General features: G+C 38.6%; 1 protein-coding gene across 1 annotated transcript in view; it reads right to left on the bottom strand.

Moving 5' to 3' along the window:
* Nucleotides 1–18,771, bottom strand: part of CATSPERE (catsper channel auxiliary subunit epsilon) — a 192,176-nt gene that overhangs the window by 135,386 nt on the left and 38,019 nt on the right. The window contains exon 7 of the mRNA XM_064276949.1: nucleotides 16,893–16,970. Coding sequence (XP_064133019.1) covers nucleotides 16,893–16,970 — 78 coding nt within the window. The remainder of the gene's footprint in view (nucleotides 1–16,892; nucleotides 16,971–18,771) is intronic.

The following is an 18,771-nucleotide window of genomic DNA, read 5'->3' as shown; positions in this document are numbered from 1 at the left end:
AGAACCAACTTGACAGCAATGGATTTTTGGTTATCTTATTTCTTTCTGATCTTTATTATTTCCTTCATTTTGTTTGCTTTATGTTTATTTTGTTCTCCTTTCTCTTGTTTTTTGAAGTGGTAAATTAGATTATGAATTAGATGCTTCTCATCTTTTCTAATATACTTATTTGGTGCTATAAATTTCCTTCTCACTACTGCTTTAGCTGCATCACACAGATTGTGATATATTGTATTTTCATTTTAAATTAGTTCAGTATTTTTTATTTCCACTGATACATCTTTGACACATGAATTATTTGGCAGTGTGTTGTTTAACTTCCAAGTGTTTGGAAGTTTCCTGGCTGTTTTGTGTTACTGATTTCAAGTTTGATTCCATTTTGCCCAGATACCATATTTTGAATGATTTAAATTCTCTGAAATTTGTTAAAGTCTGTTTTATGATCCATGATATGATCTATCTTGGTGACTGTCCCATGTGCACTTGAAAAGACTGTGTATTCTGCTGTTGTTGGAGTATTCTGTGACAGCCAATTAGATTCCATTGTTTGATGGCATTGTTCAGTTCTTCTATATCCTTACTGGCTATATTTTTAGTGGTTCCTTCAATTACTGTGGCTATTGAAGTGCCCAAATGTAACTGTGGATTTGTCTATTTTCACTTTTAGTTCTGTCAGGCCTTTTTTCCTCATTTTTTAAATTTTTTATTTTGAAAGAATTATAAATTCACAGGCAGCTGCAAAGAGAGTATAGGAAATTTCATGTACCCCTCACAAAGTTTCCCCAAGAGTTGCATCTTACTTAACTGTAGTACAATATAAAAGCCAGGAGATTGACACACCTTTATTCTCCTCCATTTATAATACAGTTGTCTCCAATAGTTCCTCTACATGCATTGAGAACCGCATCAGACAGTGCTATAATGTTTTGCTTTAACTATCAAACATAATTTAGAAAAAACTCAAGAGAAGAAAACATAATTGTATTATCCTTATTTTTATACTTTCCATTGTTCTTTCTTCCTATCTGATGTTCCAAGATTTCTTCTTTTTCCATTTCCTTTCTGTTTCAATACTTTATATATTCATTCTTTTAGGGTAGGTCTGCTGGCTACAAATTCTCTTAGTTTTCTATCATCTATGAATATATTGATTGTATCTTTATTCTTGAAGGATATTTTTGCTGGGTACAGAATCTTGTGTTGACTGTTCTTTTCTTTCAAGACTTGAAAAATCTTGTGCAACTACCAACTGGCTTCCATGATTTCTAATGGGAAACCTACTGTTATTTTAATTAATGTCCCCCTATTTTTAAAATTTTTTTTATAGGTAACACATTGTTTTTCTCTGGCTACTTTTAAGGCCTTTTCTTTGTCTTTAGTTTTCAAAAATTTGATTATGATGGATCTTGGCATAAGTTTTTTTGGGTTTATATTGTTTGGGATTCATTGAGTTTATTGAATCTGTAGAATTATGTCTTTTGAGAATATCAGAAAATTTCAGCTATTATTTCTTTTGCTACTTTTAAAATCAACCCTATTTCTCCTCTCTTTCTAGCATACCAGTGACACAAATGTTAGATCTTTGTTATAGTTCCACAGATCCCTGAGGTTCTGCTCATTTTGCTTCAGTTTCTTTTCTCTCTGTTGTTCAGATTGATTAATTTCTGTTGCACTACTTTCAAGTTTATTGATTCATTCTTTTGTACTCTCCATTCTGCTAATGCTCTCACCCATTGACAGTTGTTTTTTGATTATTGCGTTTTTAACTTCTAAAATTTCCATTTGGTTTTTCATTATATCTTTCACTTATTTGCTAAGTCTTTCTAATTTTAAAGTATTTGCCCCAAGTGCACTTGCAATTGCTTGTTGAAGCATTTTTATGATAAAAAAAAATGATAGCTGCATTAAAATCCTTGCTTGATAGTTTCAACATCTGTGTCATCTCAATATTGATATCTATTGATTGTCTTTTCTCATTCAAGTTCAGATTTTCCTCTTAGTATGATGAGTAACTTTCTGACTACATTATGGAAATTTTGAATGTTATGTCAAAAGACTGTGGTTCCTATTTAAATCTTTTATTTAGGCAGGTATCCAACCTATCTAAGTTCAGAATACATGTTCTGAATCACTTTTGTGATTTGTGGTTCAAATATCAATCTAGTTTATAAAGCCTGTTTATAAACAGTGCTGTTTTGGTCTTCTCTAAAAAAAATTTTTTTTTTCTCTACTTTTGTGTTATTACTCAGATTGCAGGACTCCATCACACAGTCTCCACAGTGCTGGATGGGGAGGGGAAACTATATTGCATTGTTACTGAAGGGCAGGGGTTAAAATCAGAGTTCTGCCCACAGGATCCACAGAGAAAGGGCCTTTTCTCACTACTTCCTTAATGCAGTATGGGGTTGACTCTGGAGTTCTATCCCAGGGTATTTTAGGGGAGGAGTCCTGCCTTGTTACTGCAGGACAGGGGTGGAAGCCAGAGTCCCATCCACAGGTGCTCCAGGGGTGGGCACGCCCTCATTTTAGTGTACAGGGGATGTATGAGTGAAAGTGAGAGTTAGCTTTTCCTTGTTGTTGAAGGGTAAGGATGAAATTCAGAGTTCTGCCTACAACCATTGCAGGACAGGGACACTGCCTCTTTACTGAGGGGGATAGGATGAGTGTGGAAGTCATATTTCCAGCTGCAGGCTCCATAGGGAGGGAAGCTTCTTCATCACTGCAAAGAAGGTGGAAAACAAAGTTCTACTCAACAGTGCTACTGTTGCAGAAACTGTTGAGGCAGGAAGTGGAAGAAGCTTTTTTAGTGTTGTTCATTTCGAGAACAAGCAGATACAAAAGATTTCTGTCCTTTTGGCCACCCTGTTCTGGTCCTTGGACTAGAGAGAGGAAGCTTTTCTTAGGATTGTTTTTTTCTGTGCCTGTTGGCATTGCTGAGTTGCAGGCTCCTCTCATATCCAGGCCAGCATATAGAGAAGGTAAGAAAAAAACCCAGGGAACTCACTGCTTGGTTGTTCCTACAATCTCAAGGTCCCTAGCCAGTCCATTTTCTTTTCTCCATCTGTCAAATTCTTCTGGTAGGTGACTTATGTATTTTGTCAAGAATTTTTTTGTTGTGAGTAGTTGTAGGAGAAAAATGGAATGCACTTACTCCATCTAGCCTGGAACTGGAAATCTTGACACAATATATTTTAAAACTGCTTCCTCAGCTGTCATATGGAGGACAGATTATAAAGTGAGGGCTGAGTTGGGAGACTGAGACTAGTTATGGGGCTGCTGCTTGAGAAACTGGATGATGGTACCACTTACTGTGATGGCGAATGCTGTGGGAAGAATAAGTTTACAGGAAAACTAGGGATTTACATTTTATCCATGCTAGATATAACCTGTTGCTATTGTTATGTGCCATCAAGTTGGTTCTGCCTCACCAACTATAAGACAGAGTAGAACTGCCCCATAGGGTTTCCAAGGAGCAGCTGGTGGATTCAAACTGCAGACCTTTTGGTTAGTAGCCCAGCTCTTAACCATTGCACTACCAGGGCTCCAGATATAACCTAGTGATTGGTATTTCCTGGTGACATGTTCAAAGTAAGCAAACTGAAGTCTCATCATGCTTCTAAAGAGCATTCTGGTTGTATTTTTTCTAAGACTGATTTGTTTGTTCTTCTGCAAGTTCACAGTATATTCAATATTTTTCACCAGCACCACAGGTCGAATGCATCAATTCTTCTGTCCTCCTTTTTCATTTCCAGCTTTTGCATGCATATAAGGCAATTGAAAAGACCATGGCTTGAGTCAGGCACATCTTCATCAACAAGGTGACATATTTTCTTTTCAGAATTTTAAAGAAGTCTTTTGCAGCAGATTTACCCAATGCAATATGTTGTTTGATTTCCTGACTGTTTCTTCCATAGATGTTGATTGTTGATCCAAGTAAAATAAAATCACTGACAACTTCAGTTTCTTCACCATTTATCATAATGTCGTTTATCAGTCCCATTTATAAAAGTTTTCTTCACTTTCAGGTATAACTCATTGAAGGCTGTAGTCTTTGACCTTCATCAGTAAGTGCTTCAAGTCATTCTCATTTCTGGCAACAAGTTTGTGTCATCTGCATATTGCAGGCTGTTAATGAGTCTTCCTCCAATCTTGATGCTGCTTTCTTCTTCATATAGTTCAGCCTCTCAGGTTATTTGTTTATCATACAGGCTGAATAACTAAGGTGAAAATATACAACCCTACCACACACCTTTCCAATTTTAAACCATGCAGTATCGCCTTGTTGTGTTCAAAGGGCTCCTTCTAGCTCTATGTACAGGTTCCACATGAGCACAATTAAGTGTTCTGGAATTTTCATTTTTCATAAATAATTCATAATTTTTTATAATCCACAAAGGCATTTGTGTAGTCAATAAAATACAGGTAAACATCTTTCTGGTATTCTCTGCTTTCTGCCAAGATCCATCTGACATCAGGAAAAAGGTCAGCAAAGATGAGGGAAACCCTCAATGAGATGAACTGACACAATAGCTGAAACAATGGACTTAATCATACCAACAATCATGAAGATGGTGCAGGACCAGGCAATGTTTTGTCCTGTTATACACAGGTCACTATGAGTTGGAGCCGACTTAATGGCAACTAACAACCCCAAGATATAACCTGCTTATGAGACATCTAAACAGGGATGTTAGTGGTCAGCTGAATATAAGAGTATAAAGGTAAGAGAAGAATTTTGCCTGGAATATAAATTTGGAAACCATTATCATATGATCGATATCTAAGGCCATGTGACCGTGATCATCTGGGAAGAAAATGCAAAAAAAATTGTTCAAATTTAGTAAATGAGGAGTAAGTAAAAGAGATAGAGTAGCAAATGAAGTAGGAGAAAAACCAAAATGTTTTGGTGTTCTGGAAGCTATAAGAGAAAAGCATTTCAAGAAAAAGAAAGTAGTTACACATATTGAATACATCTAAGACTTGAGATGAGAACTGAGAAGCCTTCACTGGTTTTTACAACAACTTTTGTCTTGTTACTGGATCTTAGTACAGACTGAATGTGTAATCATAGGACACCAAGTCACCATGCGGCCTGAGATGCCCATCATGAACAGATGTTGTCTGACTCACAGAGTCACAAAGTTGGATGTACACAGCAGCACTCTATCATTAAATGGAAGTGATATATACAAGACTGGGCCTGAGCAGGACCTGAAGGCACAAATAATTTGTACGAGGAAGTGGTCCAAATGCCCATGGTCTCCACTCCTGTCACATAACCTTTCATCTCCCAGTCTGCACCTATGACCTCATGGGGAGTTCCGTATGATTAGCTGACTGAGGAATAAGAAACTCGTGCCTCATTTACAGGTGGTTCTGCATGATATGCAGGCAACACGCGAAGGTGGACAGTGGCAGCACTGCAGCCCCTTTCTGGGACCTCCCTGAGGGACAGTGGTAAAGGGAAATCCTCCCAATGAGTAGAACTTTGAGCAGTGCACCTGGTTGTTCACTTTGCTTGGAAGGAGAGATGGCCAGATGTGTGACTGTATACTGATTCATGGGCTGTGTCCAGTGGTTTGGCTGGATGGTCAAGGACTTGGAAGGAACATGATTAAAAAATTGGAGACAAGGAAAAGGTATGTGGATAGACCTCTCCGAATCGGCCAAGAAGCAAAGACATTTTTGTGTCATGTGAATGCTCACTAAAGGATGACCTCAGCAGAGGAGGATTTTAACAATTAAATGGATAGGATGACACGTTCTGTGAAAACCAGTCAATCTCTTCCCCCAGTCATTGCCCAATGGGCTCATGAACAAAGTGGCCATGGTGGCAGGGATGGAGGTTATACATGGGCTGAGCAACATGGACTTCCACTCACCAAGGCTGACTTGGCTACATCCATAGCTGAGTGCCCAATCTGCCAGCATCAGAGACCAACCCTGAGTCCCCGATATGGCACCATTCCTCAAGGTGCTCAGCCAGCAACCTTGCAGCAGGTTGATTACATTGGTTGCCTTCCATCATGGAAAGTGCAGAGTTTTATTCTCACTGGGAAAGAAACTTACTCAGAATATGGATTTGCCTTCCCTGCACCCAGTACTTCTGCCAAAACTACCTTCTGTGGATTTACAGAACACCCTATCTACTGTCATGGTATCCCACACAGCAGTGCCTCGAATCAAGGGACTCATGTCACAGCAAATGAAGCGTAGCAATGGGCCCATGCTCATGGAACTCACTGGTCTTACCATGTTCCCCATCATCCTGAAGCAGCTGGCTTGACAGAACAATGGAATGACCTTCTAAGACACAATTACGGCACCAACTAGGTGGCAATACCTTGCATGGTTGGGGCAATTGTTCTCCAGGAGGCTGTATGTGCTCTAAACCAGCATCCAATATATGGTGCTATTTCTCCCATAGCCAGGATTCATGGGTCCAGGGATCAAGGGGTGGAAATAGATGTGGCATTTACCCCTAGGGAATCACTAACAAAATTTTTGCTTCCTGTCCCTTGACCTATGCTTGCAGGTCTAGAGGTCTTAGTTCCAAAGGGAGGAATGCTCCCACCTGGAGACACAACACTGATTTCAATGAACTGGAATTTAAGAATGCCACCTGGCCACTTTGGGTTCCTTATGCCTCTGGATATCCAACTGAATGCGGAAATTATGGAACAATATCATTAATATTGCATAAAAGTAAAATTTTGCTGAAGATCATTCAACAGTAGCTGCAGCAGTACCTGGACAGGGAACTGCCAGAAATTCAAGCAAGATTCAGAAGAGAACGTGGAACCAGGATATCATTGTCCATGTCAGATGGATCTTGGCTGAAAGCAGAGAATATCAGAAAGATATTTACCTGTGTTTTATTGACTATGCAAAGGCATTCGACTGTATGGATCGTAACAAATTATGGATAACATTGCGAAGAATGGGAATTTCAGAACACTTAATTGTGCTCAGGAGGAATCTGCACAGAGACCAAGAGGCAGTTGTTCAAATATAACAAGGGGATACTGACTGGCTTAAAGTCAGGAAAGGTGTGTGTCAGAGTTGTATCCTTTCACCATACTAGTTCAATCTGTATGCTGAGGAAACAATCTGAGAAACTGGACTACATGAAGAATGGGGCATTGGAATTGGAGGAAGATTCATTAACAACCTGTGCTATGCAGATGACACAACTTTGGTTGCTGAAAGTGAAAAGGACTTGAAGCACTTACCGATGAAGAACAAAGACTACAGCCTTCAGTATGGATTACACCTCAACATAAAGAAAACAAAAATCCTTACAACTGGACCAATAAGTAACATCATGATAAATTGAGAAAAGACTAAAACTGTCAATTTCATTTTACTTGGATTCACAGTCAACACTCATGGAAACAGCAGTCAAGACATCAAATGACGTATTGCATTGGGCAAATCTGCTGCAAGAGACCTCTTTAAAGTGTTAGAAAGCAAAGATATCACCTTGAACACTAAGGTATGCCTGACCCAAGCCATGGTGTTTTCAATCACCTCGTATGCATGAGAAAGCTGGACAATGAATAAGGAAGACTAAAGAAGAATTGACTCCTTTGAATCGTGGTGTCGACGAACATGATGGTTAAGATTGTGTGTCAACTTGGCTGAGCCATGATTCTCAGTGTTTTGGCAGTTGTATAATGTTGTGATCACTTTCCTGTTGAAATTCGTATGTGATCACACCCATGATGGAATCTGCTGAGTGGTACTGGCAGGGGCTGGGCCTCTGGTAGCTCACCGCCCCCTCAGCCTTCATCTCTCTGCCTTCTGCTGCCTACTTCCTTCCTGCTTGCCTTGCAAAGTTGTTGGCTTGTTCTGGATCCAGCAGCTGTCTCTTGTTCTGACCTCTGGTTCTTGGGACTTGGATTCGCCAATCTTCACAGCCTGAGAGCAAGAGTCCTGCTCCCCGATCTGCCTATCTTGGGTTCCCTAGCACCGGCAGCTAAATGACTCAGGAGAAAACTTGTGGTCTTGCCTGCCGACCTTGGGGGTTCCTCGACTGTCACAACCTGTGAGCGGGATCTCTGCTCTCCAACCTGCTCGCCTGGGGTTCACCAGCTTCTACGGCTCCGTGAATTGGGAAAGGAATCTATCCTGATCCAAGGACTTGGGACGTTCCAACCTATACAATCGTGTGAGCTGTTTCCTTAATATAAATCTCTCTATATATATTTATATGCATTACTGGTTTTGCTTCTCTAGGGAACCCAGACTAAGACAGCAAAGAACACTGATTATACCATGGACTGCCAAAAGAAGGAACAAAACTGTCTTGGGAGAAGTACAACCTGAATGCTACTTAGAAGCAAGGATGACAAAACTACATCTCACATACTTTGGACATGTTATCAGGAGGGACCAGTCCCTGGAGAAGGACATCATGTTTGGTAAAGTAGAGAGAGCATCAGTGAAAAAGAGCAAGACCCTCAACAAGATGGATTAACACAGTGGCTGCAACAATGGGCTAAAGTATAACAATGATTGTGAGGATAGCACATGACCGGGAAGTGTGTACGTAGGGTCGCTATGAGTAGGAACCAATTCGAAAGCACCTAACGACAACAATGCCTCTGGATCAACAGGCAAAAAAGGGAGTTACTATATTGGCTGGTGTGGTTGATCCTGATTATCAAGACGAAATCAGATTGATAGTACATAATTTAGGTAAAGAAGATTCTGTCTGGAATGCAGGCAATCCTTGAGGGCATCTCTTACTACTACCATGCCCTGTGATTAAAGTCAATGAAAACTTCAGCAATTCAATTCGGACATGACTACTAATGGCCCAGACCCTTCAGGAATGAAGGTTTGTTTCACCCAACCAGATAAAGAACTATGACCAGCTAAGGTGCTTGCCAAGGGTAAAGGCAATATGGAATGGGTGGTGGAAGAAGGTACTTCTGAATGCTAGTTATGACTACGTGACCAGTTGCAGAAACAAAGACTGTAATTGTTATGAGTATTTCTGCCTTGTATGAGTGCATCAGATATTTTCGTTTTCTTCACTTATAAAATATGAGATGTAAACACGGCTAGTGCGTTTTCATTTGTACACTTTATTTGTATCATGTGAGGCACAAGTATGACTTTGTAATTGTCTTTATTTAGAGATTGTGTACGGTTTAAGGAGATGTGTACAGGTGCCAGGTTAACAAGGCGTGAACTGTGATGGTTAAGGTTGTGTGTCAACTTGGCTGTGCCATGATTCTCTTGGTTTGGCAGCTATGATATAGTTTGGTAGTCGTATAATGATGTGATCACCTCCATGATGAGATTTGATACAATGTGATCATTTCCATGATGGGATCTTCTATGAGGAGCCAATCAGTTAAAAGGGGTGTGGCCTGCATTCAATATAGGTGGACTTTCTGGCAATGCTTGTGGGCTTTTGCTCTCCCTGGATCCTGCAACTGGCCCTTATTCATCTGACCTCTGGTTCTTGGGACTTGAAGTAGCAGCTCATCTGCCATCTTGGCTGCTGATCTTGGGATTCCTCTGTCTTCACAACCTGTGAGTCAAAGCCCTGCTCTTTGACTTGCCAATCTTGGGTTCGCTGGCTCCTGTGGCTACATGAATCAGGAGAAGACTCCAGCCAGACCCACAACTTGGGTTGTTTTAGCCTCTACAACTGTGTAAGCCATTTCCTTAATATAAATCTCTCTCTCTATATATATATATATTTATATATAGGGTTCTATGGGGTCGCTATGAGTTGGAATCGACTCAACAGCACTGGATTTTTCTATATATATACATATATGTATTTATGGGTTTTTTTATGTATATATTTATAGGCTTTACTGGTTTTGCTTCTCTAAAGAACCCAGCCTAAGACATACAAATATTTGTACACCATGGATGAATCTCAAAGATATTGTGCCAAGTGAAATAAGTCAATCATAAAAGTACAAATATTGTATGACCTCACTTATATGAAATGATAAGTATAGGTAAAAATATAGAGACAAATGGTTATTAGTCATTACCTGGGGCAGGAGGGAAGAGGGAAAGAAGTAATCATTCTCTGGATGTACTGAGTTTACTTCTGTAGTGACGGCAACATTGGCATCAATTAAAAGCAGTGGTTACACAACTTGACTGATGTAACTGATACCACTAAGTTGTACACTAGAAGGAGGGTAAAATGGCAAATGTTGTGGTATGTATAATTTTACAAGAACAACAGAAGCCTCCCCCCCTCCAAAAAAAAAGAGTGAGAGAGAAAGATCGCAGTTGCTGATACTATTTAGGTACAACCAAACACTTCATGGGATTAGTTCTCTCAGTTTAAAGGTTGTGAGTCATGGAAAGACTGGAGAAACCCTGAAAGCATGGGCCCCAGACACCCTTTCAGCTCAGTAATGGGGCCACTCCTGAGGTTCAGCCTTCAGCCAAAGATTGAACAGGCCCATGGAACAAAGCAAGACTGGAGGGGCGTATCAGTCCTGGGGCAGGAACTGGAAGTCAGGAGGGAACAGGAAAGCCAGTAATAGGGAACCCAGGCTTGAGAAGGGGAAGTGTTGACATGTCATGGGGTTGTTAACCAATGTCATACAACAATATGTACACTGACTGTTTGATGAGAAACTAGTTTGTTCTGTAAACCTTCATCTAAAGTTCATTGAAAATAAATAAATAAAGGTTTTGAGTCATGGGACTGTCCAGTCAATTGGCCTAATATTGTTTTTAAAGTTTCTGTTCTACGCCTTAGGTCAGTGAGTAGTGCCTAGGGTCTTAAAAGCTTGCAGTGGTCATCTAAGATACAATTGGTCTCTATTCACCTGGAGCAGCAGCAGAAGAAGAAGACCCAGGAACTGTATGACAGGTCCAGCTACCTACGTGAACTACTGCCTCCTTTGCCATGAGACCAGAAGAACTAGATGGTGCCCAGCTACGATTACAGGACATTTTGATCAAGGACTCAATAGATGACTCCTGATCAAAGGTAGGGGTGAGGGGAGGGAAGAGGAACACAATGCCAAATTCTTATGGAATCCAAGCTTACTGTGCCCAGTGAGACTAGAGGAACCCTCAAATCTATTGCCTTGAGAAAATCTTAAACCTTGAAGAAAACTATCCCCTGAAGTCATCTTTAAACTAAAACAGTAGTTTAGCTAAATTATTAAAGTATATTTGCTTTGAACACCGCGCTCTATTAAAGAATTATCTATATGACAACAAATTGACAACAGTAACTCTAAAGCATAGGCTATAAGTTTAAAAAAAAAGAAATTTTTTTTTTTTTAGTAGAAAATCTAAGTCAATGGTGGTGAAACAATATGGGTAGAGACAGTGAGAATGGTGACACAACGTGAAGAATGTAACCAATGTCATTGAAGTGTACGTGTAAAAATTGTTCAATGAGTGTATATTCTGCTGTGTATATTTTCACCAAAAATAAAAAAAGGAAAAGAAAGAAAAAAAATTAGAAGAAGACTGCTCAAGATTAAAAAAGAGAGAGAGAGAAGACACAATATCCAATATCAGGAAGGGAAAAAAGGACAGCAACAGAGGTGCTGCTGACATTAAAAAGAAATAAGAGTATATTATGAACAAATAACAACAATTTGAGAACTTAGTTGGAATCAACAAATATCTAAAAGAATTATAACTTCTTAGAGTGACTCAAGAAGAAATAGAAAAATGAAAAATTTCCAGAATGATTAAAGGAATCTTTGGAATGGACAAATTTCTAGGAAACTGACTTGAGTAGAAATAGAAAATTCCTGCATTAAAGGAATTTTCCCACTAATAACACTCTAGGTTCAGGTAGTTCATGGACTGGAGATTCACCATTTTAAAATATAAATTCTTCCAAATTGATTTATATAGGTTTGATGAAAGCCTAATCAAAATCCCCTTTGTGTGTGTATGTGTGTGTGCGTGCGTGTGTGAATTAGCAAGCTAATCCTAAAATGTATATGGAAATGCCATAAAAATAGCAAAAAAAGAAAATAGCACATGCTTTATCAGATATGAAGACTTGTACAATTATATAACTGAGGCAGTGTGGTATTGCACAGGGGTAGACAAATAGACTAATTAAACACCAGAGAGAGTCGACAAACATACCTATACACATATAGGTATATGTGACTGAACGGCACTGTAGAGTAGTGGGGAATGGAAGAGTTTTTAATCAATTTTCCATGTGTGAAAAAAAAATGAAACTGTAGTTTTAATTCACACCAATCACAAAAATCAATCCCAAAATCATTAAAGATGTAAATGAGAAAGGAAAAATTAGAAACCTGTTAAAAATAACATAGGAGAATATCTTCAAAACTTTAATGGTATGAAAGGTCTTCTTAAACAATATACAAAAAATACTAACCATGAAGAAAAAAATAAGAAAAGTTTTACAATATTAAAAATAACAACTTTCTGTTTATCAAAAGACCTCAAAAAGAGAATGAAAATACAAACCAAGAGTCAGAGAAGATATTTACATATAATAGAAAGTCCCCAATCCAAAATAGATAAGACCTACAAATTAAAATTTAAAATAATCAAAAGGAGTGAATAGACACTTCACACATGCACGCACACACATACACACTGGGGAAATCCAAATGCCCAGTAAACAAATGAAAATGTGCTAACTCTCAATAATTATGAGAATGCAAATTAAAGCCACGATAGGATACCATTATAAGCCCATCATATGGGCAAAAATTTAAAATCTGACAAATCAAGTGTTGGTAAAGATGTGGAGCAACAAGAACTCTCATATGTAACTGGTAGAAGAGTAAACTGGTCCAATCATTTTGCAAAACCGTTTTCATTACCTAGTGAATTTGGAGTTACAATAGCTTAAAACAGCAATTTCAGCCTCTAGGCATATTTTCTAGAATGTATTCACAGTCTCAAAATTTGTAAACATTAAACAACCCGAATATCCACCAACAGTAAAATGGAGAAATAATTTGTGATATATTCATACAATGGAATACCATACAGCAATGAAAATGAACAAATTATAGGTACATACAACATGTGGATCATACAAATTATGGATAACATTGCAAAGAATGAGAATTTCAGAAAACTTAATTGTGCTCATGAGGAACCTACACACAGACCAGAGCAACAGGGTACTACGTGGTTTTAAATTAAGAAAGGTGTGTGTCAGGTTTGTATTCTTTCACCATAGTTATTCAACCCGTATGCTGAGCCAATAATCCAAGAAGCTGGACTGTATGAAGAAGAATAAGGCATCAGGATTAGAAGAAGGCTCATTAACAACCTGTGATATGCAGATGACACAACCTTGCTTGCTGAAAGTGAAAAGGACTTGAAGTATTTACTGATGAAGATCAAAGACCACAGTCTTCAGTATGGATTGCACCTCAACATAAAGAAAACAAAAATCCTCACAACTGGATCAATAAGCAACATCATGATAAATGGAGAAAAATTGAAATTGTCGAGGATTTCATTTTACTTGGATCCACAATCAATGCCCACGGAAGCACCAGTCAAGAAATCAAATGACACATTGCATTGGGCAAATCTCCTGCAAAAAAACTTCACTAAAATGCTCAAAAGCAAAGAGGTCACTTTGAGGACTAAGGTGTACCTGGTCCAAGTCATGGTATTTTTCAATCACCTCATATGCATATGAAAGGTAGACAATGAATAAGGAAGACTGAAGAAGAATTGGTACCTTTGAATTATGGTGTTGATGAAGAATCTTGAACATACCATAGTCTGCAGGAAGAACAAGCCAAACTGTCTTGGAGGAAGTACAGTCCGAATGCTCCTTAGAAGCGAGGATGGCGTGACTTTCAAGTACTTTGGACATGTTATCGGGAGGGACCAGTCCCTGGAGAAGGACATCATGCTTGGTAAAGTAGAGAGTCAGCAAAAAAGAGAAAGCTCCTCAATGAGATAGATTGACACAGTGGCTGCAACTATGGGCTCAAACATAGCAATGATTGTGAGGGTGGCGCGGCACCAGGCATTGTTTCGTTCTGTTGTACATATGGTCACTATGAGTCAGAACCGACTCGTCTGCACCTAACAACAACAACAACATGGGTAAACCTTACAAGCATAAAGTTGAACCAAAAAAAGCAAGATACAAACTGTATACACAGCATGATTCCACTTAAATAAAGTTAAAAAAAAAAAAAAAAAACTCACGAAACTGCATTGTTTAGGAAAGCACATGGTAAACTAAAAGGAAAAGCAAGGAAATTGTTACCATAAAATTCAGAATAATGGTTACCTCTGGGGGAAGGGAGAGATTATGTGTACATGCACCTCTAGAATAGAGGGAGAAATTATGCTCTTGCAGGCAACGTGGGAGCCTTTTGGACTATTACCAGTGTTTTATTTCTTGATTTAGATAGTGGTTATACAGTTACTCACTTTTTAATTATTCAATAAACTGTATACTTAGCTTTTGTGCTTTTTATACATGATGTTATAATTCACAGCTCTTAGGTGCCGTGAGTCAACTCTGACTTAGAGCAAAACATTGCCTGATCCTGCACCACCCTCACAATCATTGCTGTGTTTGAGCCCGTGGTTGTGGCCACTGCGTCAATCCTTCTCATCGAGGGTCTCTCTCTTTTTCAATGACCCTCCACTTTACCAAGCATGATGTCTTTCTCCAGCGATTGATCCCTCCTGATGACATGTCCAAAGTAAGTGTAATGAAGTCTTGCCATTCTCACTTTTAAGGAGCATTCTGCTTGTACTACCTCCAAGGCAGATTTGTTCGTTTTTCTGGCAGTCCAGAGCGTGTTCTATATTCTTCACCAACACCACAACTGGAATGTGTCAATTCTTCTCTGGTCTTCCATTTTTCATTGTCCAGGTTTGCATGCATATAACGCGATTGGAAATACTAATAGCTTGGGTCAGGTGTACTTCAGTCATCAAAGTGACGTCTTTGCTTTTTAACACTTTAAAGAGATCTTTTGCAGCAGATTTCTCAAGGCAATACGTAGTTTGCTTTCTTGACTGCTTCTTCCATGGGCATTGATTGTTGAATAATTGACAATTAAAATGGTAATAAAGAGGAAAGACAAAACAAAACCACGATCTTTTTAGTAATTTTTTATACCAAACTGTGGAAAACAGTTATCCTGTACCCCATCTCTGAGCCTCACCCCGCTGCTGATCCTCTTTCCCCTGCTGTGAGTATAGGCAACAGGGTAAACCTCAGAGAGGGGTTAATGGGATGAGAGACAAAGGTGAGTTGAGGGCCAAAAATAGAATAAAACACAGGAATGAATTGAAGTTAAGGGATTATTTAAAGGTTGAAGTTGAAGATGGTTAAGGAAGAGGATGAAGAAAGAAGAGTTAGGCTTTGGTGTCTATCAGGCAAAGTACTGGTTTATATAAAACAGACAATTTACATTTTGCCATAGCAATTTTGTTGGTGACTGATCAAAACTGTAGCATTAGAATAATCCCTTCCACCTACACAGGTGAAAAATTTCCAATGTGGTCACGACAAGCTTCTTGGAGGCAAGTGACACCAGGCTCGAGACCTAACAGGTGGTTAGAAGTTAGCTAGATGAAAAAAGGAAAAGGATAGTCGATGTAGAGAGACCAGCATAGGCAAAGACACAGACGCATGGGACAGCAGACGTACTGCTGCTGGAGCCAAGACAAGTGGAGAGCGGAAGCCAGAGGTGAGTAGCAGAGACAATATCAAGGGCTTCGTGCACCATGTTAAGGGTCTAAGAGTTAGAATCTGCTGTTTCTTATGAAGAGCCATGTAAAGGTTTTAAAGAAATGACATAGTCATGAATCAGCATAGAGATTTTTTAAAAAAACAAAATACTAGGTACACATGGACTAAGTAACCTAAAAGTGTACATGAGTTCACTTTAAAAGATTAGAAGTTAAGGGAGTGATGCTTAAAGTGTTTACTGACCATTAATTTATTTTATTCTCTCTAAAGTTGATTACCAAATAAAACCATTGATTAATTGATTTGTCATTCTGACTTATCAGCCCATCTCTTGTGAAATTGATTATCATAATTATCAGGCATATTTAAAAAATCAGACAGATCTTGACTCTTTAAGATGCAAACAGCCCCATGAGAAACAAATAGCCAGCTAACGGCTGATTTTAGATTTCTCTTCAATACATTTTAATTGCAACAGACAGAATGTAAATCTTGAAAAAGGTAAATTTATAACAAATAAAAGAAAGGACTTACCTATTCACTGTGTTGCACGTTTAGAGAATTCACTATCCTCCAAGGGGTAAAAGGTTCAATAGAGATTAGAGAGATTTTTGAAGAATGGTTTCAATATAAGATGATCGAGGAACACCTTCAAAGTGCTTTAATGGTCAGCGCCTTCAGGCAAACATGTAGGCCCCAGGTGACGAACCAGTTCAGTTCCTAAGTGTGTCTTTAAGTTGAATTTGTAGTTAAGTAGAACAGTTGCACACGGTTCTTACTTCAGTGCAAGAAAAGGCTCGAAGCCTTTTCAATGATTTAAAAGCTGCACGTGCGGCAAGTGACGGTGATTGTGATAAAGAACTGGTTGGAAGTACAGGCTGCTTCAACTGTGTCAGAGTGAGGGCAAATTTACATAACGTCAAAGGGCAAGCACCCGTTCCTAAGTTCGTGACCAGGGGACTTACCGTAATGAGGTTCATAGAAAATACTGAGAATGCTCAATAAGGATTTTAAAGAAAGGTTTATAATTATAGCAATGACGCACAAGTTCGAAATCAGTATAACGGCTAAACTAAATTTAAAGCATAATGAAAATGTGTATACTTAGCTCTGAACCAGATAAAACCTTATCTATTCATTGTAAATCATCCACAGCCTTAAAAAAGAAATGACAATAATCTATGATGATAATAACGCTTCCACCTACTCGTGAAGGTTCATTTGCCTTCCGTAGCAACTCATCGCGGTCTGCATTTTCTGGATCATATACCCAGATGATTATAACCTATAAAATAATAAAACAGGTGTTTGCATTTATTTATATTTTCTACAAATTTCATTTTTGATTGTGGCAAAACAGAACCATAAAAAAGTTCTTATTTCTTTAAAAAATTTTGTGATCCCATATTTTAAAAAATCAAAAGCAATACGTGTTGGTCACAGGTCCAAAGACGCGTAAAGGAAGAGTTAATAATAACTCTCTACACCTCTGAGGTAATGTTAAAATTTCCCATAAATCCTTATATATCTTTCTGTACACTCATTAAAAAATACACAGCTACACACACACACAATCTTTACAAAAATTGCATGTCATGCACGTTACTTATAACTTGCTTGTGCCAGTTAATACACCACCATGGCCACCTCAATACAATACCCATTACCACTGCTGTCGAGTCGATTCCAACTCATAGCGACCCTATAGGACAGAGCAGAACTGCCCGATAGAGTTTCCAAGGAGCACCTGGCGGATTTGAACTGCCAACCTCTTGGTTAGCAGCCATAACACTTAACCACTACGCCACCAGGGTTTCCCCTTAATAGAATAGATCTAATTATTCTCTTTAATTTTTGGAATAGATAATTTACTCACATAGCCATAGCTGAAAGCAAATTACATTAAAAATACAGTGAAAAAAGGAGGGTGAGAATGATTATATAACTAGAAGAATGTACTCAATGTCACTTAATTGTACATGTACAAATTGTTGAATTGGTGTATGTTCTGTTGTGTATATTCTTAATAACAAAAAATAAATTTTTAAAAATACAGTGAAAATTGTCCCTGCCACTCTGTACCCATCACTCGTTCCCACAAGCCCACCTATGTCCCATAGGTAACTATTGTTCATGTTTATATTTCTATAAAATTTGTATGGATATTTAAACCTATAAAGATATGCTATTTTTCCCTCCTATTTATACAAATGTTGCATGTTAAACACATGTTTTTCTGAGTCTTATTTTCTTCACTTAACCTTATGTCTTAGAGATGTTTACATATTCTCATAGTATTTCAAATTATGGGGGGACCATAGTTCATTTAACTAGTAACCCGATTAACATTTGTTCTCAATCCTTTGCCATTACAGCAAAGTTACAATAAGTATCCCTGTACATATGTCCTTTTGTACCTTTGAGTATATTTGTAGGACACATTCCTAAAAGTGGAATTATTGAGTCACAGTGTATATGGATTTATAATTTTTATAGATACTACTATATTGCCCTCTAAAGCAGTTGCACCAGCATACCCTCTCGTCAGTAATATCCGAGATATTTTCTTTCCTCACAATCTTCCCATCATATAAATGAGACAAAGATGGCCTCTGTGTATTGGCCCCATAACTGACTGGTCTCCTTAGCACATAAAGCCTGCCTGCACTAAACTGAAATTTTTACGTATCTAATTGTTTTTGAAAATAACCCAAATAAATAGATTGTTAGTCACATAGAGCCTTCCAGCTCTACATACCTAGTGAAACTATACCCAACGTCTGCTAGCGATCCAAACCCAAAACCCACTGCCGTCGAGTTCATTCCGACTCACAGCGACCATATCTGCTAGAGATAGGTAGGATAAACCCTCTAGTTATAAAAGTGTCCCTGGGCAGAGCAAATGGTTAACCTACTCGGCTGCTAACCAAAAGGTTGAAGTCCACCCAGAGGCACCTGGGAACAAAAGGCCTGGTGGTCTATTTCTGAAAAACCAGCCATTAAAAGCCCTGTGGAGCACAGTTTTACTCTGACATACATGGGGTTGCCAAGGGTCAGAATCAACTTGACAGCAACTGATGGTAGTT

The sequence above is a fragment of the Loxodonta africana genome, chromosome 25 (assembly GCF_030014295.1).
Source record: "Loxodonta africana isolate mLoxAfr1 chromosome 25, mLoxAfr1.hap2, whole genome shotgun sequence".
Taxonomy (NCBI): domain Eukaryota; kingdom Metazoa; phylum Chordata; class Mammalia; order Proboscidea; family Elephantidae; genus Loxodonta; species Loxodonta africana.
The sequence above is the reverse complement of the archived record's forward strand: the minus strand, read 5'-3'. Positions and strand labels throughout refer to the sequence as shown.